We start from the raw sequence: 23,602 nt of genomic DNA, 5'->3' as shown, positions 1-23,602 counted from the left end.
TTCCAGTTATAAATATGGCAAAGGAAACACAGTGAACGAAGCAACAGCTGTTGAAAACATTAAATATGTCCCAGGTAAATGTTGTAATCTATTGCTTAAAAAAACCAACCTTCTCTAATGTTTGTTTCTCTACACTCATTATGTTGTACGTATATTCAGTATACCAAAAGATACACTGTAGGTGTATAAAGTAAGATTTTATACCACTCTCATCACCATGGTATCTGTGTAACTATGTCTAATTTGTGGGTGTATGGGATTATCTATAAAATCATTCAGTGACATATTAATAAATGTTAGTGATCTTTGTTGTACTACACAGCTGGTTTTACTGCTCAGTATCAAGATCTGAAAACATGTGTTAGTCTCATTGTACATTCGTGATTCATGCACATAGATTCCTTATGTTTACTGATTCATTACACACACACACACACTCTCTCTCTCTCTTGCACATGTAATACAGAATTCTACTCCCTCTCATAAAGGGCCCTAACTCTTCAGTCCTTATTTGGGAAAATCAGGCATTGACTTAATTGGGAGTTCCCCCCAATAAGGGCTTCAATATCAGGGTTGCGCATATACAAGATTTTTATTACTTTACGACAGTTATGAAAACTGAGTGGAATTCACAGACTGTTTCCATGTTACCACACCCTGAACTTCAGAACCTCTTTTATATTCAGAGGATAATTATGTCTTGTTCACTCATTTGCCTACAGCCAGTCAACTAAAGGCTGGCAGGCATAACTTGGCATGAAGTCCCAAGAGAGGAGAATTTACTGGTTTCCTTTAGCCAAAGATTATATATATTTACTAATAATACTCCAGGGAGATACAGGTTAGTGTTTCTAATACCAAAGGAATAACTGTCCAGTCAAATACAATGGATGATTTCACTGCTTGCTAAAAGATAAATACAATGACTTTTTAAACATTAAATAACTTTGGAACCTTTTTTTTAGCTTTATGATCATTGCCTGTATTACAACATATGCTATATCAGCTCTGCTGAACAGTACAGGTATCAGACCATTTTGTAAAGCCCTATCACAGGCTTACAATAAAAAGCTACTGGGATGAAGCAGGAAAAAATAATTGTAATATTTTGATATTTACTAAGAAACTTACAAAGCTCTCTGGAGACAAGTTCTAAAATGCAAAATTTAATAAATGTAGCTGTTAACATCATCTCATTTCCCCTCATACTACATAGAATACTTCATTAATTTTCTGTTGCAGTTGAATGTAGCTTTCAAACGAAGCCTTGCAGAATTAAAGGAGCTGCTTCAGTTTTACGTGTGTGTATAATTTTTTAAATGACCTCATGATACAAACAGCAAAACCTCTTGTTGCCATGAAATGTATAGATATACCTGTTTCTAACTTTTAAAAACATCATTTAAGCATTTATTAACAGCCATATTAAAATGCAATAGATAATCCCAATAGTGTGAATGTTAAGTTTTTAAATAAAGCTAATCTGTCTTGCTTTGGTTAGAAAATTACATTGTAGCGTGCACAGTGAAAGCAACTGTATAATTAGAACAACATATCTTCAATTTTTGATGCCAAAAGAAAAATATAATGAAAATGTTGGAGAGATTTAGGTTCCAGTAAAAATTCCTTACACCAACCGAAAAGTAATATTTCAGTTAATTATAGATTTCTTGCTGCCTAAAACTTAAAGCTACATTCACTGATATTTTTGCTAAATGTTGACTCCAGAGAACAGCTCTCTAAGATCTGGCATATTGATTTCTTGTTGTGAAGTGAGCTGTTCAAGCTCCATTTAAGATTTTCATCTTGCATGTAGCCCTGAGCACATCATAGCACCATAAATTAGTTAAATTGCACATTTATCACAAATGTTATTTTAAGATACTGCGTAAATGTGATGGCTGGAAGATATACAGTATGCTGCAACAAGCCACTACTTGGGTGGGGTTAGACCAGGGTCACCTTTATACACCTGTGATTTAAAGCTCTTCCACCCCATCACAATTTCATTTAAAACCTCTTTCTTTAGGCATTTTGTTCTCTCTCATTTGAGCTGCATATTTCTAAAATTAGATAAAATACCAGGAGCAAAGCAAAAATTGGGGACTCAAATGTAGCTTAAAATCCTGCATTTTTATCTTCATGTCTAGAAGCAGGGGAAATGTATGCCAGCAGAGAGAGGCTGGTGATTTGGTTAGGACAGAGTTACCATGCCAAAATACATACCAGTGTACAGGGAAAAAGGATATTACACTAGATCACTGATTCTCTGAATTCTTTATAATGTGAAATCACATTGGTATGCCAGTCTTAGAGCTGCTAAGATGCAAGCTGAACTTTATTTTAATAAATTTGGGGCATCCAGATCCTGATTAGCTATTTGCAATGTTTCAGACATATTTTGAAAATGTATGAAAAAGTCATTTTTGGTGCACACTAACAGATATGGCTGCTCCCTGTATTTCTACTAGTTCTCCTCCTCACTGCATATTGATATGATGATATTTTGCCCCAGGTACTGATCATCACCACAAATGAGGAGGGGCTGCATATGTAATATTTGATGTTCACAATCATTACCTTCCCATCTGCATTTTGAAAATAAACAAAAACAAACACTGAAAAGGACTGAGGAGTTTGTCTCTCCTGTTTTTCCCTTCCCCCAAGCTGTAAAAATAGCAAAATGTTGTACAATGCTGTTTACCATTGCCACCTTACAATCAAATGGTTCCTTTTGAAAATATAATGTATGTAATAATCTGCCAACCTCACAACTAGTGAAATTCTGTTCTGAAATCCAACGCTATATTTAAGATGTTCTAATTTTCAAGGAGAAAATCTGTGTTCCCAGAAGGAAGGATTCTGGCTACAATGTGGACTGAGATAATCTAGTCTTAAAAATACAGAGAGCCTTAACGAATATTTCACTAAAAAGAAAAAGACCTCAGCCCTGGCCTGAAGGGGTTACCTTTTCTAAGAAGACAGGATCATACAGTTGAGATGATACAGCTAACCAGCAAAAATTATGTGCAGCAGTTTTGTCGTACAGATGACTGTCCATTAGGATCCGAACTGAGACCATCAACTTCAATACACTAATAACCTTAAAATCAGATTTAAATAGAGCCAAATGACAAAAAGAAAAATAAAAAACAATACAAAAATCTAAAAACCTCCTCACCCCCGAGTTCTAGTCCATAATCCAAGTACTGGACTTGATTATTGCTATTCATAGGGCCTGTTTACTAATAATACATATTGCTTCAAGTTGTGTTAGTTATAAAATTAACAGACTGATTTCTAATGTTTTAAAAGAAATAGATACCAGCCTTTACATTACAGAGGACAACAAAAAAGAAAGAAAGAATAGTAGGCAGGTAACTAGTCGTTTTTAAAAAGAGATTATTTGGGGGATTGTTTTTTTTAATAAATGAAAATTTGGACATGAAGCACCTACCAATATTACTTGCAGACTCTATTCAGTATATTCAAGAGGAATTCATTTAAGCATCACTGTCTGAGTCTGAATATACAGCAAAGCAAAACACCTATTTGCCTCGCCACACATGTTGCTTATAAACTCTCTTCTTTACAGTCAATCTTACCCGATCTCTAAAGTGGAGTTATAACATTCATTTATTTTTTCTTGGGGAAAATTTTTGTTAATGCAGCCTTTGAATAAGTGCTACCCTGCTCTTTAAATGCTAAAGTTCACTAAAACTCCAGTGATTTATGCGCAGCTTTTGACTGCCAGCACCTGGCAGATGAAGAAACCTACTCAAGCTTCAGTCATAAACAGATAGCATACAATTTAATTTTAATGTGCTCGTTAGTCGTAGCACATTTCAGACATAATTGTGAATGCAACACAAAATTATAGCAAAAAGACAATTTTAATGCTGCTGTAGAAAAAAAGGTTATATGAAGAGTCATATAATGGTGCTTCATTGTCAACAACAAAACAGGGCACAGAGTGCATTACAGTGTCTGTGCTGTTTACATGCCAATATTTTATACATAGATTCTCATATGGTGTCAGCTGTCAGTTACTTCTGCAAATTAACTGCCAAAAATGGAGACGAACAGAATCACTTAGTGTGCTGGTAACCACGGGTTACCTTTCATATGCCTAAAGATAAAGCTGCAGTATGGAATCTTGGGAGAATAATTAGGCAGAACAAAACAGAAAGTTACCAATTGAAATAAAAAGGCATTCTACAATATGAAATAACAACCAATAGCGCTTATAAATAAGTAAAACGTTATATCACAGAATGCCTCATAACTTTTAAGCAAAATATTACAGTACAAACATTTTAAAGGCTTTATCAATGTTTAGGAAATACAGTACAAGTTTTTCAAATAGATTTAACCCTTTGAGCACTGAGTTTATTTTGAATTCTCTCATTTTATTTAAATTTTCTTTTACTAATAAATACCTTTAAAAGTCATGTTGTGCAAAATAGTTATAATGCATGCCAAAGATGCAGTCCGTGGCTTCTGTTATTCAGCTGGTTTAAAAACAAATGATAACGATACTAATAAATATGTATAATTTAAACATGAACCTCTATCAGTATAGATGTACTGTATAGCAAAACAAAACAATCATACTTTGCTTTAAGAATAATGTTTTTGAATACTTTATAAATGCTATTTGTGGTACCCTTCATATAATTTACAATGTTTGGATGTTAAAAGAAAAACCCTTAGACCTAAAAAAGAAATATACACTATATATAGGTATAGTTTATACCTGAGGCATATCAGGTACAAAAACCGTCATTGCTAAAAATGCTGAAGAAAAACATGGCATTAACCACAATTACATTTCCATAAGAGATTTTGAAATCTATACAATATATACACCTATGTTTCAATGTGAAAATAATATTTTAAATTTCAAGGTGTGATACACCTCTGCATAAATGGAGGTTCATATTAATAATTAGAACTAAGCTGGTAAGGGTTTTAAAAAACATATCCATACATTTCACCAAATTAAAGCAAAAGTGTTCCAAAGTACTCAGAGGGCTAAAGATTATAGGGTGAGAAATACCAGCACACTTAGGTCACATGAAAAAAGTGCACCGGGATTAGTTATAAATGCTTAATTAAACTGTCTGTTAATGCATGCAGCTTAATGCATCAGAGGGATGCACAGCAACTAAATCCAATTTACACAAAGTTCCAAACACTTACCACTGCATTTTAACCTTCATATTTTACCAGTAACAACAGCTGATTATGCACCTCTATTAAACACTGTACAATTATACAAAACAGTTCAGCCCAGAGTGACTCTCTGGAGTTAAAATAAGAACATGTGCCAAGAACTAAACAGTAGCTTTAAGGCGTCTTTGACAGTTTCCTCAAAGCAAATTACAGTTATTTTAATCAAAAGCAAATGCTACTGCTTCTCTAACTCCGAAACATACAGAAGATGATCCTCTGGTGACTTCCCATGTGTTTTACTAAGATGAAGTTTCACAGCATGCTTGCTTGCAAAAGTCCTGTTACAAAGTTTACACTGATAGGAAGTTCCAATTTCTTCCTCTGGGGATGATGTCACTAGTTTTTCAGATGGTGACTTTGTTTGTGCTATCTGATTGTTAATCTGTTCATTGGACAGTTTGGACAGGTCTCTTAACCTGAAACCTAGATGTGACTCAAGGTGACTGATATAAGTTGAAGGAGTTCTGATCTGTGAAGCACAGTCATTACAAAAGAACACTGGATGCCCAGTGTCCAAATTTTTAAGGAACTTAGTTCCTCCCGTCCTTCGGAGCTGGTATTTCACATTGGCTAGCCAGTGGCTAATTGTGGTCATTGAGAGTCCCGTAAACCTTGAAATGTGCATCCTTTCTTGAGGGCTCAAGTCTGACATAATGTATTTTCCCTCTGATGTCTGTCGTAAACTGGCTGCAAACTGGGCCTGCAGAATGAGCAAGTGCTGAGGGTTCCAGTTAGACTGACGTCCCTTCCTTTTCTGAGCTGGTGTCGTCTCTTCTGGTTCCTCTATTGTGGTACCATCAATGTCAGATTTCTCAGATATGCTGGAAGGTGTGGAAGATTTTGATGTGTGACTTTCTGTCAGGTTCTTCAGCATATCAGATATATCTGACAAGGCATTCTCGCGTAGCGGCGAGTTTGACATGAATGACACGACTGCAGATGTCTTTGCTGTTGTCACTGTAGATGAAGAAGATGCAGAAGATGTTGATGTGGATGACAAAAGCGCTGAACCCAAAGAGCAGCTTTTGTCACTCTTGCCTTTCGTCAAATCTATGGGTTGGTCATTGTTGACATGATAAAAATAACGGTCTAAGTGATCTGTTTTTTTGCACTGCAAAGGTGGGGTGGCCACCGCAGCCTTTTCTGCCAAACTGTTGCTCATTTTAAAAAGCATGCTCATTGGATCTAGAGCAGGCAAAGATGGCTTTGCTGCTTTTCCAAGATGAATATTCATGACAGACTGCAGTGCACTTAACGGATTTACAAATGGTTGTTCAGGAGGATGATCTGTAATAATAGCTGTGCTGCTGCTTAATGTACTTGCAATTAACTTTACAGGCTCTTTACCATTTTCCACTGGTTCCATAGTTGGACTATCCTTGCAACTATCCCTCTGAGGAACTGGGCTGTTCTGTTGGCTTTTAAAACCACCATCACTGGAGGCATCCATTTTGAGGGGTTCACTGAGTTCACTGCTGCATGGCGAAGGTGTCGCGCGTTTCACTGGAGAAAGTTTTCCTTCAGGTTCTTTCATTTTTTCCTCAACTTTAATCACTTTCTCAGTGACTTTCTTTACCAGTTCTTCCATGGCATGAAAGTTCGTTTTTGGCACAGGGGAGGTTTGACTGCTTGGTGGTGACAGTAAGGGCTGGTTTTTAGTCGGCGACACTATTTCATTGTTTCCAAACATAGATTTTAAGGGTGTACTTTTTCCCGATGAACCCAACGACAGCTTCATCATATTAGGTAGCTGGTAGGCAGCATGAATACTGGGGTAGCCACCCCAGCTTGGTGTACCATTCTGGGCTTTGTTTATAGCTGATGTTACTGTGTTTTCTAAAGACTTTAAAATATCTAGCCCCCCTTTAGGACTTTCTTCCAGGTCATTTTCAGTCAAATAATGATATTTTGAGGAGATATCAAACTTTTCGTCATCTTCATTTGACTTCTCTTTCTCTTTCATTTTATCATCAGCAATCCCTCTCTCTTTATCTACTTCTTTTTTTACTTCAACATTCAATTTTGGGGAGACACTAGAAGGCGTGTTGGAGGGAGATGTAAAAGTGGTGGCTGCGAGTGGCACAGACTGTACTTTTTCGTCTAGTAGAGCTGTTATTGTTGGCGTCACTGGGGCTTCTATAATTGGCTTCCCTTTCTTCATGGCAGAGTTAGTGACTTTTATAAAATGTCCTGTCACCATCATGTGGGCAGTGAGTTCCTGCAAAGTATCATGGGAACTTCCACACTCCATGCATTTGAGAATTTGTGATTTCCTTGCCTCAAAATGCCAAGCATAGCTGGCACCATTCTGGTGACCGTAACGATTATTTGGCGTAATGTAAGGATTTGCATTCTTCTGTAGCGCGTCGTTGGTGTCCGAGATTGTTGCTTTTGGTGTCCCACCTGTGGAATCTGGAGAACTTGGAAGTTCAAGCTCCAGTGACGCTTTTTTTCTAGTAGCTGGGATAATTTTTGCTGCTACAGGTGTAACAGGTTCCTTCAGAGGCACTTTTTGGTAGTGTTTTGTTTTGATCATATGAACACTCAAGTCCTGAAGAGATTCAAATGAATGGCCACAGTACATACACTTCAATACTTTCTGGGCATCTTCTTTCCCTTCCATTTCAAGCAAAGAACGTTTACGCGGTTTGGACCATCTTTTAGGGTTATTGTTATCAGTTTCATGGTTGTCATCTCGATAATGTCCTGTTTCATTCATGTGCACTGTTAATTCTACTAAAGTGTCATAGGCAGCACTGCAGTCTTTACAACGGAATTTACTGGCTCCAGTAAATATAGAGCCATAAAGCTTACTGCTTTGTCTGTACAACTGAACTGTGCTAAAAAGACTTGGTTCAGGAAGAATTCTGCTCTGAGAAACTTGCTGCAGTGTCTTTGCCATAGCAGTCTGATGCCAGTCAAAGCTACCACTTCCACAGCTGCTGCTGCTGCTGCTGCTACTGCTGCTGCTACCGTTGTTTTTTTCTGAAGTCGGCTGGTGGAGATTCAAATTGAGATTGGACCAGTAGGAATTGGAAAGGAAGTTATTATATACGGCTTTCATTTGTTCTAAACTATCAGATACAGCAGAATCTTCAAGTGGTATTGCAACCTCCTTGTTCTCTTCCTCGTTTTTGATAGAGCTGCTTTCAAAATCTGCCATGCGGTCACTTGTCTCACTGATGTGTGACTCACTGTCCATTTCATGGCTGGAAAATTCAGCAGCTGGAGAGTTTTGGTAGCTCTGGCAGTTCTTACTGTAGTCTTTTTCTGGGCACACGTATTTTGCTGAAGGTTCCCCATCAATTGCATTTTCATCAGGTTCCATGTCTTCCTCCACGAGTGCTGCGGCCTTCAGTTCATCTGAAACATAGGCTATCGTGGACAAAACAAAAACAGGAGTTAGTGACTGCTGATCATACTTTCCATCAGCTGCTTAAATATTTCAGCTAAAGAACTGCATTTATTTGTAAAATTAAACAGTTAAAATTTAATGTTTCTTCAGAGCAAGAAAAAAAAATCTGCTCTTCAAACATAATTTGCCACCTTATTCTTCTCAAGGGGCAACAGCTTGAAATTAAAACTAAATTTGAAATTAATGAAGCACATTCTGGAGGTGGCATTCATTTCTAAAGTAATAAATTACTTGTATCAACCTCAGAGACAGCAGCTCCTGTCTGTCAATTAATATGTCTTATGCTTCTCCTACCCCTAATGCATTTCTTAACAGACAGATTCACAATTTAAATTAAGCAAGCATTTTTTACTCATTACATTTTTGAGACTCAATTTTCAATAAATATAAAGGACAAAATCATCAATAAAATTCCTACAAAGTAAAAACAATGCATGCAGATTACAATACATTAAAAAACAAGATTTTTTTTAAAATTTTTTTTTTGTGGTAAAGCTGGTGACTCTAAATTTGGAAATACCTGACTAACAGTGATTCAAGATATTCATTATAGATGCAACAAATGACCCATTCACATTTAAACACACTTCTCTCCCCAACAAGAAAGCCCATGCAGAATTATGTCAGAAGCAAGTTCAAGAAAATTGGTATGCTGTACGCATTCTTGCTGTATAAATATATACAAGACCTTCCACTGGACCTTACAAATGTCAAAGTGTTTGCTCTTTAGACTACTTTGTCAATATTTACTCAGCATAAGCTACATGGGCACCCAACAGGGATTCTGTCTTTTTTTTTGTAAGTAATGCAACTGGTGATGTAAATCTAACACACTCTTCCTGAATACGATAGTTAGGAACTGACTAGTTTTATGTTCGTTTTTCATACTGGCACTCTACGTGTATTTTACACATAAAAGTAATGCCTTTAGGAAGGAAAATTCTATCAAAACATTAAGAGCACGATCAGTAATTGATCAAACTAATCTATTTCTACTGAACGCTTTAGTCTAAAGAAAGTGAAAAGATAAAATACATATAAATACATGCATATTAGATAAGAGGTTGGGTTTTTTTTAAAGAACTAAACTAACCATATAACCATACATAGAGAACTTGCTACATATCTATTACCAAAATAATAATATGCTTAGAAAAATGCAATTGCAGTGCGTATCCATAGTTTTCAGATGGCTGAAAGCATCTGCCTTCACAACATACCTGGAATGCGAGGGCATCTGGCCAAGCATAGCACACAGTCCAGCATATACAACAATCTATGCAGCCTGTTTATTCAGGCAAGAGTGTACACTGCATATTGATCAAATGAAGCTATTTCATCCAGGGCAGTGGAAGAAAGAGTAAAGTATAATGGATATATACTGTACCATGTATCTATCATGGTACACTTGGAAGGTGGTAAGGTGATAGGGAATAGCCAACATGGATTTGTAAAGAACAAATCGTGTCAAACCAATCTGATAGCTTTCTTTGATAGGATAACGAGTCTTGTGGATAAGGGAGAAGAGGTGGATGTGATATACCTAGACTTTAGTAAGGCATTTGATATGGTCTCGCATGATATCCTGATCGATAAACTAGGCAAATACAATTTAGATGGGGCTACTATAAGGTGGGTGCATAACTGGCTGGATAACCGTACTCAGAGAGTAGTTATTAATGGCTCCCAATCCTGCTGGAAAGGTATAACAAATAGGGTTCCGCAGGGGTCTGTTTTAGGACCGGCTCTGTTCAATATCTTCATCAACGACTTAGATGTTGGCATAGAAAGTATGCTTATTAAGTTTGCAGACGACACCAAACTGGGAGAGACTGCAACTGCTTTGGAGGACAGGGTCAAAATTCAAAATGATCTGGACAAATTGGAGAAATGGTCCGAGGTAAACTGGATGAAGTTCAATAAAGACAAATGCAAAGTGCTCTACTTAGGAAGGAACAATCAGTTTCATACATACAGAATGGGAAGAGATTGTCTAGGAAGGAGTATGGCAGAAAGAGATCTAGGAATCATAGTGGACCACAAGCTAAATATGAGTCAACAGTGTGATACTGTTGCAAAAAAAGCAAACGTGATTCTGGGATGCATTAACAGGTGTGTTGTAAACAAGACACGAGAAGTCATTCTTCCGCTCTACTCTGCGCTGGTTAGGCCTCAACTGGAGTATTGTGTCCAGTTCTGGGCACCGCATTTCAAGAAAGATGTGGAGAAACTGGAGAGGGTCCAGAGAAGAGCAACAAGAATGATTAAAGGTCTTGAGAACATGACTTACGAAGGAAGGCTGAAAGAATTGGGTTTGTTTAGTTTGGAAAAGAGAAGACTGAGAGGGGACATGATAGCAGTTTTCAGGTATTTAAAAGGGTGTCATCAGGAGGAGGGAGAAAACTTGTTCACCTTAGCCTCTAATGATAGAACAAGAAGCAATGGGCTTAAACTGCAGCAAGGGAGATTTAGGTTGGACATTAGGAAAAAGTTCCTAACTGTTAGGGTAGTTAAACACTGGAATAAATTGCCTAGGGAGGTTGTGGAATCTCCATCTCTGGAGATATTTAAGAGTAGGTTAGATAAATGTCTATCAGGGATGGTCTAGACAGTATTTGGTCCTGCCATGAGGGCAGGGGACTGGACTCGATGACCTCTTGAGGTCCCTTCCAGTCCTAGAGTCTATGAATCTATGAATCATTAGAAATCTTTCATGCTTCTTTTCAGGGTGCTTGTGTTTAAGCGAAGCAGTAATGACAATATAACTGTTAAAGTAACATTGAAGTTGGACTTCCAGTTTCAAAAGGAGTATGGTGCAATCAGTTGGGAAATATAAAAATTTTTTTACTGGTGCCTTCTCACATGGATGATTTTAGCAAAATTGCTTCCAACCATGTGAGGTTATAATCTGGCCCTTGTATTCTGAGTTAAACCGTTGAAAGCACAAACATATGAAGTCAGAGCAACACACAACTGTGCCTAGGTGTTGCAGATCAAACGTGCAATGCATCTGAAGAGATGTCAAGATTGTATTTTTAAATGTAAAAATACGTAAGTTGAATCTAAAGACAATGTAACTGCTGTCTATTTTGCTGTAATTTTATGCTATCTGGAAATACTTAGGTTGATTGTACGCCTTCTCTAATCGTTACTAGGAAATATTTATATTATAGTAGCACCAACAGGTTGCAATCAGAATCAGTGCCATTCTGCTGGGCACTGTATAAACACTGACAAAGAAACAGTCCAAGCTCCAAAGTGTTTACAATCGCACAATGTCATTCATTCAGCACTTCCATCCTCTTATGGAACAACACAAGTTGTCTTATTTTAGTTATTTGCATCAGGGTATTTCTCAATTCCAGTGGAATCATGTAACCCAGCAGACCCAAAAGGTGCAAACCATCCTCTGAAAGTGAGAATTTTAAGACAATGACAATATATGAATAATTGGCTACCAATGATCAGTAACTGAAGAACAATTCCAAAGCTCCAAGAAACATGCATTTTAAAAGAAAAGGAAGAAAGAAATTATGTTGCAGGCCATATGATGTGGCCTGAAATAGTACAATCCTTTTCTGTGGAATCTTCTTTGTAAAAATAGGTGTGTTTTTGTTCATATTTTTTTAAAATAAAAACTCCTGTCCCTGTGCCTCCCTTACCGAACAGAAGTCACATCCTCTTTACAACATAAAGGAAAAGGGAAGTTACTGTCACACTGCCTGACCTAGGAAGATCTCCTTTTCACACCTGTATCCTGAGGCAGCACACAGAGGTGGTCTATAAGTGTGCCTGGCTTTTTCTCCCTTTATTCATGTAGGGCTAGAGTGCCACCCACCCTCATAACAGTGAGTAGTCATAGGAGTAGTTTCTGGACGTTAAAATTACTTGTGTGAATATGTGCTCACCAGCGTGAGCAAAGCTTGAACAATCTAGTCCCTGATTAGTGCTGGTTCTCCTTACATTTCTGTTTCTCAGGCTATTGAAACCTTCGGAATTTTGCTTGGTCTGAGCTGCTTGTGTTGTCACATTCACCGCTTTTAGAAGAGTGACTTTTATGTTAGCTGGAATTCTCCAGCAGGAAGCGCACTTAAATTTAAATCCCTTTCCCTTTCATGCTTTCTTTGCCCTTTTTACCCATTATCAAGCATATCTGCCTGTTAACTAAGAGCTACCTCCTCAGTAACTGTCCTTCTCCTTCCCAAGGCAGGAGTCATGAAGCTGAGTTTGTGACATCAGAGTTTTTGATTCAGGAAATAAGGCATGGAGAGGAGGAATCGGTTCAGCGTATGAGGGTGCAACTTTAATAAACTAATCTCAAAACAACATGGGGGAAAAGGGGACTGCACCCTCTTCAGTTCTAGACAGTTATTTGGGTCCAGTGCAGTAAGGTTATCCAGTTAAACAAGTGACAGGGAAGATGACATTTAGCTCTACCCACAACTCTCTCCACTAGAGAACTAACCTGTGCTAAGAACCTTTATGCCCTTCCTTTGTGCAGAGGATGAGGGTACCTATGAGAAGGAGCAAGACGTAAACCACCCTCATCAAACCAACTGGAGCTGGTGCCATCCCGCAGCTGGTCACCTATTTATTCCATCTATCTGCACTGGACACTAAATGCAAGTCGCAACAATGTTAGAACCTAAGAACGGCCATGCGGGGTCAGACCAAAGGTCCATCTAGCCCAGTATCCGTCTCCAACAGTGGCCAATGGGAGGTGCCTCAGAGGGAATGAGCAGAATAGGTAATCATCAAGTGATCCATCACCTGTTGCCCAGTCCCATGTTTATTTGTGTGGGTTTATTTTCTTTGTCTTTTTTCTTATTTTAATATTTTTCATATGTAAAGTAAATGTGCAAAACGGTGAGGTAGGTGTGTGACTGTTCTTCAAACACCTCAACAGCACAGTCTGGGAGAGGGGGTGACTTTAAAGGTGCTTCTAAATGCAAAATAAATTAGTACAAATTGAAATGAAAGCAATTATGTTTTCTGTTCTGGCTTTTTTCCTCTTCACATAAACAAACAAAACACACAAAACTTTTCATTTTACATCCTGCAAGGCTAGGTGACCTTGGGGAAGTCACTTGCAACCCAAATGTGTCTATGATTGTGACAGACCATTTGGAAAAACCAGGAAAATGCTTTCCTGGAATGGACCTGGTTTGTACAGAAAATTAAGGTATCAGAAGAGTTAAGAAACCTATCCTTGGTACAGGTAAAGAGAAGTTGAGAACAGACAGCTCCCTCATTAACATTTGTTATAATTATTAACTAAACTGCTAGGTAAAAATGAAATTAACACATTTAATATAAATACGTAACAGTAAGCTGTAATATAATGGAATTCATTTCCTACAAGAGGGAATTACCTTCATAACTGAGTTATGCATCATTTCTTCGCTAGCAGAAATAACGTGCTACATCACTGCCCAAAACAATCTATACATACACATACTATACATACATACTCCATACACACACCATGGAACCATGCAAGCAATGGGAACTAATATCAGTCCATCGTATTTCTACAAATATGGGAGGGTACTGTGTGGCTAAATCAAAATGTTTATACTGGTAATGGCTCTGCTGACGCCCTGGGCCAAATTCAACCCTGATGTAAGCAAGCACAACTCCACTGAAGCCAATGGATTTGCACCCGCTTATGCCAGGGTTCTTCACACACTGTGAACACAGCCTCCCTCCTGCCCAAACTGACTCAGACAGGGACAGCTCTAATTTAATTAGTTTGGAAAGACCACAGCACCACCACTCAAGAGGGTTTCACTTTGCTCAAATACTTATGAGTTACACAATTCTCCCTCTTCACTTGAAAGAAGCCATATAATAATGTCTAACATTACATTCTCCTTGTACTTATTATGGGTAATTCCTGGTGCCAAGCCCAGTATAAACAAAATCCCCCTTGCTGGCTATGGAGCTGCTCCATCGCCATCACTGCAGCCTCAGAAATTCAGGTTGCTTCCATACATCGGTGTCACATTTTCAGCCAGTGAATCTGCTTTGTGACAGATTCATCAGCCACACCCTAGCATATCCTCCAGTCCAACTTAAAAACCCTTGGGCGGCAGCATAGAAGTCACTGAGAAACATGGTACACAAGGCCCGTAAAAGGGCTTTCCATCCCCTGCTCATTGAGCTGCGGAACCATGTTCTGCAGAGGAAGAAAGGGGAAGCAGAATCTGCTCTACATGTATATTTATCTATACAAGATATAAAACTCCATCTGTCTGAAGGGCCCAAGCATTCAGTTGATTTTCAGTGCACCTTGCAAAAGCTTCAAAGTCCTTAAAAAATATGAAGCAGTTAAAATTCTTCCATTAAGAAGGGAGGACAAAAGAAAGGGGTTGGGAGCAGAAATGATCGTGACCAGGCCTGATGTTGCTTATTGTCTGAGATCTCAGGAGATCACAGTCTGAGTTGATATGGCTGGCTCTTTGGACAGGGATCTGACTGCAGCACAAAATGTTGAGCACAACAATTGAAAAATTTTCTTTTCTTTCAATAGACAGCACATAAATTACAGACCAGACATACACAATGAGTGTTCACTGCTATCAGTAACAGACAAGGGATATCCTGTTGTTGGTCTGCCTGTACATTTTTGTATGAAATAACTAAGAAAGTGAGGGATATAGGAGGGAACAGCTCACAGGATCTGGAATGGAACTTTCCACCTTTAGAGCAGATCACTGGATGAAAACCAGCCCAGGCTGGTAGTAAATGAAAATGATTACAGTCCGATGGAAATTTTGAAACACAGGGAAAATGAATCGGTATCTCAGTCCAGTTCCTTGAAGATGTATACAAACATCACAGAAAATCCAACAGAACTGGCATTCTCTGCATAGAGGTGGAGCACTGAATGAGCTATACACCACTGAACATCAACCTGAAGCCTAGAGGTGGTGAATGCTGTGCAAAGGCTTGTACCATCAGTGCCCAGAATGTACTAATTATTTGGATTAAAAAGAAGATCCCCAAGTTGCTGTCAATCCGCATGTTTCAGAAGCGCCTTGCTATGTAACAGAAATTAGGGGGGACTGCCTTCCCCCCCCGCCAAGAATGGCAACATAAATGGCGAATAGCAATGCTTTTTTTTTTTACAAGAGGCATGGCAATCTAGCTATTATTCCTGCTTAGAGAGGTCAGAGGCTCTGTTTCATAGGTGCGGGACTGTCTGTAGTTGAAATGAAATGTTATTTCCAGGTGGAGAGATCCATGCTTCTCTCACACATTGGCTGGAGTAGTTGGTACCTTCCACTGGAGTAATAGTCTACTCCAAGATTTATTATTCTGCCCATTGTCAAGGTCAGGAATATTAATTTTCTACATGTTAATTTCATGTAATGTGCATGATTAATGCTTGTTTAGTTGGATATTTTGTGTGTTAATAAATCTGCAGCTTCTTCATGCCAATAATAATGTGGTATTAAATTATTGGGGATCGGAGTAGGGATGGATGTGACAGCATGCCAGTGTAATGGGTGGCTATCATTAGGCGCCAGAAACTTTGAAGTATATTAGCATTTGGTTCTTTGCTGAATGTACTGCAGCTGTCTGATACAGAAAGCTCAGAAATAGGCCACAGGAAGCTAGCCAGCTGCTCTAATCCAGCATCCTGTACTGGTATTACATTTGGAGCAACTTCAGAGAGCGCAAATCAACTGTTAGCATTAGAGAAGAGAATTACATAGACATGAATACATAGGGAACAGATGATAACAAGAACAGTTTCTGCTACACTGAAACATGGACCAGCCTGAACACAGAGTGAAGGAAATCTACATTAAGCACCTTATTCTCATGTCACTTGAATCCCATGCTTCCTTGCTTTCAGGTGTAGTTAAAATGAAAGAACAGCAGAACCCAAATCTCCCATTCAAATTACTCAGGTTCAGTAAACTTCTGTCTGAAAAATCTCACATATATCTCATCTCCATGTTATGCAGTTTGGAACATGGATATCCAACAAACGAGACTAAGTCGTCAGAAAGCACCTACTCAGGCTACTTATTCGGATAAGGAAGGCATTCTCCTGTCTGAAACTGACTACTGCTTAAAAGTTTGATAAGTCAAAGATGATTCTTCATATCTCTCGTTTATATTATTTCCTTAGTCCCAATGTACTTCCCCAGGGCAAGTAGTAATAAACACATTTAACACACACCTGAAAAACTGAAGTTATTATAGCAGATGAATTTTTATAACATCTTGGCCTTTCTATTCAGACCCTCCATTCAAGGAGCTCGACAGCTTTAATGTGCATTAATGTACTATTCCTCTCAGCACCCCTGTAGTATAGATAAGTGCTGTTATCCCCATTTTGTAGAAAGGGTAAATGAAGGCACAGAGAGTTAAGCTACTTGCTTGAGGTCACATAGAAACTCTAGGAAAGGAACCTAGAATTCTTAAATTACCTGTTAAGGTAGTTTCTATAATGAAGGGATACAGGCAAAACACATAAGTAGAACAGGACCAGGAGTCTGGAGTTCTAGTTTCTGTTCCTAAACTTCCTCTGCATGTGCGCAAAACTAGAAATAATTGACACTTTTAATCTTTAAAAATAATTAAGGATTGAATTCCCCAGTGAAATGCCCACAACTGTGTCCATTGCGCAAAGCCCAGAATCTGTGATCACAAATCTCTGGAGCAAACTATTATTTGACAGCAGCAAGACCTGCACATGGCCAGCAATCTGCATTCAGAAGCAGGGAATGTAGGAATGCTCTCTGAGTCAAGAAGAGGCACTGCCTAAACTCTCCCACAAATAGTTTTCTGCTCTCAGCATAAAGCGGAACTTGAGGTAAGCAAAAGGGAAGGATCTGTTCTAAGAGACTAGAATCAGCTGACAGATCACACCTCTGTCAACTCCAAGCTGGTCTTTTGCTCTGGTTTCTGCATGAGGCCTTCACTCCCTGCAGCACATCTTTTGAGCAGGGCACCTGTGTTTCTGAAACCTGTTAAAATCACCCACATATGAGATCTCAGACCACACCTGTCCAACATGTTGAGCAGTATATCAGCACGTCACACTGCAGCCTTCTCTTCTAGGTGCCGGATTGGATGAGGAGTTGCTAAAGAGCTGGACCTGCTTGCATGATGACATCAGCCCACACTGCCCTTTTCTACATGAAGTTTCTGACCAGAGAGGAATGTAGGCCCTAAAAAGAAACTCATCATGACATCCTACATCTAAGCCACCAGCCTGGACAATGTGCTGAGTACTAGCAGAATCAAAGAAACATGCTTTTATATGTCATATTGTGCTGTTCAGAAATGAATTAAATACCTATTTTAAAATAAGAATTGTCACAGTAAGAACAACAGTTTGGCAATAGAGACCATTCAGACAACTAACTTGTGGTGGATGCAAATGACACCTGGATTTCTTTGTCGCAAGCAAGTTTGTAGAGATAGTGGACCAAATTCTTCTCTGTTTCGGTCATGAAATAGGTGAACAGGAGTTAGAGCACAGAATTTGGCCCATGCTCTGTGTGCCCTACTGTGCCATTTACACTAGGAGCAGTGTAAAGCCACACTACCTTAGAGGGAGCTCCAGGAGGCATTTTGCTTCATGCAGCTCCAAGGAGCAAACAAGTATGCCCATTGCCATACACTGTTGTGGGATAGAGCTAGGACCCTGCCTCCTCCTTGCCCCTTTTGAGACACTACACATGCTGAGTCAGTCCCTGTGGTCCTGTGAACTCAGGGACTGGAATTTTTTCTGCCCGTTCTGCAATCTGTGCAAATTTTTTCTTGCCTCCTCCCCTCACTGCATGCATGTAATAGCCAAGCATAACCTTGTCTTTTATGAGCAGCATCACAGTAAGAGCAAGGCAACCAGAAAAATAGTGCTTGTGATCATTCATTCAGATTCTGAATTGCTGTTTGCTTTGACCACATTCATGTTCTTTTTCGTTCATGTCTCATACACGTGAAGGCAAACAGTTCACCCACCCACCTAGCTCAGTGCACACAAATTATTAGAGAATGGTTGTTCTCTGTAAAAATACACCTATTTGCCAAGAACAGAGCTATTCACAGGTGAGTATGGGTATTCAATATCTGTACTCCTCATGCTTATAATATTTCAAGTATCAGCCAGCCAACCAGAAAGTAGGAACAATACCAAGCAAAGCAGTCAATTACAAATGGTAAATCATTAATTGCTGGAGTCAAGGGAACAATTCCAATTAACAAATAAACTAGTAAAATTAGTCTATTTGCAGCTATTTCAGCTAAAGTTAAATTTCTTGTATGAATTACTCACTATGAATAATGTGACCAGTTCTAAGCAAGACATAACTCCAGTTCCTGCTGGTTTCCAGGGCAGGTTCCTTGGCTGCAACGTACAGAACTGTGTCGAATTCTCCACTCTATGCAGGTGTATAATACAATGAGAGTCATGTGTCCACAGGGCGAGACAGAGAGACAGTATTGTAGCCTTAACCATAGTTTGGATTTGGACCATATATTTAGCTATTGACACACTTTAGGTGGTGGTTTTCTGACCTCAAAAGTATCAATTTCTTTTTGTTGGCAAAATTATTCCATCAAATCCTCAGGAAACACAAATCTATTTGGAAAAGGTTGTTAACAGAACAAGGTTACATGTATCTTTCACTAAACCCTTTAAATGAATGGATTCTAAAAACAAAAAAACAAACCAAAACAATGCCACAATCCTGGCTTGATATCAACATTTGGGTAGCATTTTTTAATCACTGGGAAGTATATAGGGCATTTGACAAACTAATACAAGATTCACAGCCAACTCCAGGATAAATAGTCATGAACATAAAAGTTCTCAATATGGCTCTAATAGTTCTTAATTATTATAATCCTTCACTAAGCAAACAGATGTTGCAAGGGAACTTTAGTTTCTTCAGATGATCAAATGCTGTAATCAAACCATTCTGCTTCTGTCCTGCCTCTTCTCAGCAAATGTTTTGTATAGTGGAGTGGAAGTAGCAAACGCAGTGACAAAATGACCATTTAATTGTCTCAGAAATCTGTTCCTGAACGGTATCCCCTCTCCCCAAATTTCTCTGATTCTATTCTTCTAATTATTACTTAGAATTTCTGAGAATGTTAGGAAAAAAACCTTGCATCTTTACTCTCTGTAATCTTCCCATATTCCTGTTGCTTTTAGTTTGTACTTATCTTGCAACCTTTTTCGTAGCCTGAAAAGTGGCTCTGTGTTAGTATTAGCAAGATAAATAAAATAAACATGGATCTCTGGATGTGCAGCAAAACCTTCATGCTACATTTTAAAGTTCAGGTGTACAATAATGATTTTACCTAAAAAATTATTTCAATTGGAGTGTAGAAATCATTCTAATAGAGTATTTTTTTAAATGATCATAGCAGTTCAAAACGTTCAAAATGCATTGGCTAATTCTTTCCTTACATAAAAAGGCCTTCAACCCTAATCTTTCATTCCTTGTGAACCCCAAATTCCCACTGAAGTCGCTTATACAGTGGCTTCAATAGCAGTTTTAGGTGCACCTCCTGCTCATAATGAACTCTGTGCAATATGTGAACAGTGAAGTACAATGAAATTCCTAAACTGTTTCAATGCACTGCACTGTGCAAATTGCAATTTCAGCTTTGTGAATCTCCACTTACAATGAAGTTGCTCCATGAAAAGAGACTTTGTTATGGGTCAACACCTGATATCCTTACTCGGTTTCTATTCAGCCCTACTTAGGGACTACTAACGGCTACAATAAGAGAGTTTTGCCTGAGTTAGGACTAAGAACTGAGTAAAGACTTCAGGATTTCCCTGTACAAGATGTTTCCATTTTGTTTTGTATTGTACAGCAGAGAGAGACACTGAATATTCATTTCATTCATCTGCTAATCATACTATTTTGGAAATGAGTTTCTGTCCTGCATTACCTAATGAACTGCACTGTTGGGCGGTTCACTAAATACCCCACTAAAATCACAAGCTGGAAGTACAAGGTTCACGGATTCCTGAAAAAGGAATACAGTGGAAAACCTGAAATCTAAATAGTAAACATCTCCTCTCAGTCACCAACCAAACTCTTGTCATTTTTAAAAGATGTACCTATGGTAGTTTATAGCCACAACTGTGAACATTCAATGTCACATAAGAAAAGACACTTGTCAAGTGCCTTTCCCTTACAAGCACCCTCATCATGACCTGTGTTAATGAAGTTAATTGAATTTAAGATCAATAATGGTTAATTATTGCAATTTGACATTCTGAGATAAATGGCTTTAAGACAGAGAAATGTGTGTGTATGTGAATTCTCTCCAAAGAAGGTGAACACATTACAGCCTAAGAGGGATCACACAGGCCTTCCATTGATCCTGGTACAATCTGATCGACCTAATCCTCTGATGAATGTGGGCTTTTCACAGCTACAAGTAAATGTTCTACAAGACTACTCTAACCCTTGTCACTGACCAAATCTATATGAGCTGTACACTAGAAATCTATTGAGATAGATTAAAGAACTGCTGTAGAAACAAGAGACGCTTCAATAAAGGTGATGGTTTATTATATTGGCTATTAATGTTACATACTGTAAGTAATTATGAATGCTTATGGATAACAACTGCTTAATTTTGGCCAGTTAGATGTAAATGATAACTAAAACAACAACAATAAAGAACGAAAACACTGACAAAAAGCCCAAAACTACCAAGATGAATTTGACAGGCAATATGAGAACGTAATCTCCTTCTTATTGAAAAAATAATCATTGAAACATATAATAACTAAGACTACCACTGATACAGGTGAGTATTTCAGAGAAATAGCAGTCAACCTACTTCATTTAGAGTTTTTTTAAGTTTACTTTCACGATATTTGGAAAAATGTCTTCCGGTTGAGAAACTGTGTTAGTAATGATACTCTTACATGCATACTGAACAAGTTAAATGACCACTTACAAGATTTATAATGACAAAGTAAATGTTGTCAAGGAAAAAGTAATACTGATTGCAGAGCGCTGACAATAACAAGCCGCTGAAGAGTTCTGTCAAAATGTAAGATTATGCAAAAACACTATTGAGAACACTGCTAATCATCTGCTCTTGTCAATTACTTGAAGGGTATCTGACAGCATATTTACATTAAACACACTTCAGTAGCAAAATCCTTAATGCTATATCAGAATATTTTCATTACCATTAGGAATCTTTAAAAAAGGCCTTTTACAGTACAACAGCAATAATGGTGTAATATCTACATCAGGCAGGTGCAGCCATCTTATACAATTATAGCTAAAGAACATTTTAATGATATTATTTAAAAACTTATGTATGATGGATGTAAATAATATTTTAGTGTGTACACCCAATGAAGCCTATTTTCAAATAACAGTCTTGTTGGAGTCTCAACCTAAGCGTAAAAGAACCATTGGTCTTTGTGTGGCAGTTCTTTTAGTCTTACTCATTGCTCATGTGACTGCACACTATTGTGAAGAGAGATATCAGGTACACATGTTTATTCTAAATCTTTGATTGCAACCTGCAATTCAGTTACTTTATGAAGAGTCACATCAGTTGTCAATTGTTTTCAGCTCTAGCAGAAACTCATTTTAGTTATGTCTATCCTGAATCTCCCCCACCTCCACCCCTCCCGCAACATGAAATAAATGAAAGATAACTTTGTTTAAACAACACGCTTGCATTGTACTGTCCCTCTGGATGGCCCTTCTCTACTTCATCAGGAATAACTAGTCCAGGGGTCGGCAACCTTTCAGAAGTGGTGTGCCGAGTCTTCATTTATTCACTCTAATTTAAGGTCTTGCGTGCTGGTAATACATTTTAACGTTTTTAGAAGGTCTCTTTCTCTAAGTCTACAATATATAACTTCACTATTGTTGTATGTAAAGTAAATAAGGTTTTTAAAATGTTTAAGAAGCTTCATTTAAAATTAAATTAAAATGCAGAGCCCCCGGACCGGTGGCCAGGACCCGGGCAGTGTGAGTGCCACTGAAAATCAGCTCGCCTGCTGCCTTTGGCACGCATGCCATAGGTTGCCTTTCCTTGAACTAGTCAAAAAAGCAGAAATACGCCTATTAGAAATATGTAAACTGTTGACTGTACATAGTAAAAGTCAGAAAGCTACCTCTGAAAAGGACCTTATTATGGTCTAGTGGTTATAGTGGGGTTGAGGAGTCAAGATGCCTGGGTTCTACTTTTAATTCTTCCATTAATTTGTTGTGGGAAAATTATTTAACCTCTCTGCAGCTCAGTTTATCCATGTCTATAATGGTGATGTAATACTGAGTCCACATGGCAGTCAGGCCAGATTCAATCCTTGTGCAAGTAAATGGCATTATAAACCATATGTTTTTTTTTTAAGCTAAAGCCATTTTTTAATTTTGCAAGCACAATATATGCACTTAAAATCAGTTACACACATGTAGTACGTTAGCCTTTGTTGTGCATATACCATCACACACACACACACACACACACACACACACACACACACACACACACACACACACACACACACACACATCCACTGAGTACATTCTCACTTTATGCAGTCTTAGAATCTGGCATAAAGCCAGGGGAGCCAGCACCTGTGTCAACCACCCCAACTCAGTGTAGGGAGCATATCGGAGGAAGGTGACTCCACTCCAATAATTATAAGTTGGCATATGGTATCTAAAGTCACACAGAGGCTGTTGAAGACCAGCCCACAGAACGAGGCCAGCTCCTTGACCCCTCCTCCTGCTCATGCCAAGGGCTCCTGGATGCAGGAAAGAATCTATCCCATTATACATACATACATTATTATTATTATTTGTACTGCAGTAGTACCTAGGAATCTTAGTCATGGATCACGCCCCCACTATGCCAGGCACTGTACAAACACAAAACAGGAAGAGAGTCTCCTCCCCAAAGTGCTTACAATCTAAGTACACACAAACACAC

The 23,602-nt window shown here is 38.4% G+C and overlaps 1 protein-coding gene across 1 annotated transcript in view; it reads right to left on the bottom strand.

The window, feature by feature from the left end:
• Positions 1 to 3,904: 3,904 nt before the first annotated feature.
• TSHZ3 (teashirt zinc finger homeobox 3) overlaps positions 3,905 to 23,602 on the bottom strand; it is a 70,433-nt gene continuing 50,735 nt past the window's right edge. The window contains exon 2 of the mRNA XM_050923045.1: positions 3,905 to 8,610. Within this exon, the coding sequence (XP_050779002.1) occupies positions 5,411 to 8,610 (3,200 nt within the window). The 3' untranslated portion in view covers positions 3,905 to 5,410. The remainder of the gene's footprint in view (positions 8,611 to 23,602) is intronic.

The sequence above is a fragment of the Gopherus flavomarginatus genome, chromosome 14 (genome assembly GCF_025201925.1).
Source record: "Gopherus flavomarginatus isolate rGopFla2 chromosome 14, rGopFla2.mat.asm, whole genome shotgun sequence".
Taxonomy (NCBI): Eukaryota; Metazoa; Chordata; order Testudines; family Testudinidae; genus Gopherus; species Gopherus flavomarginatus.
The sequence above is the reverse complement of the archived record's forward strand: the minus strand, read 5'-3'. Positions and strand labels throughout refer to the sequence as shown.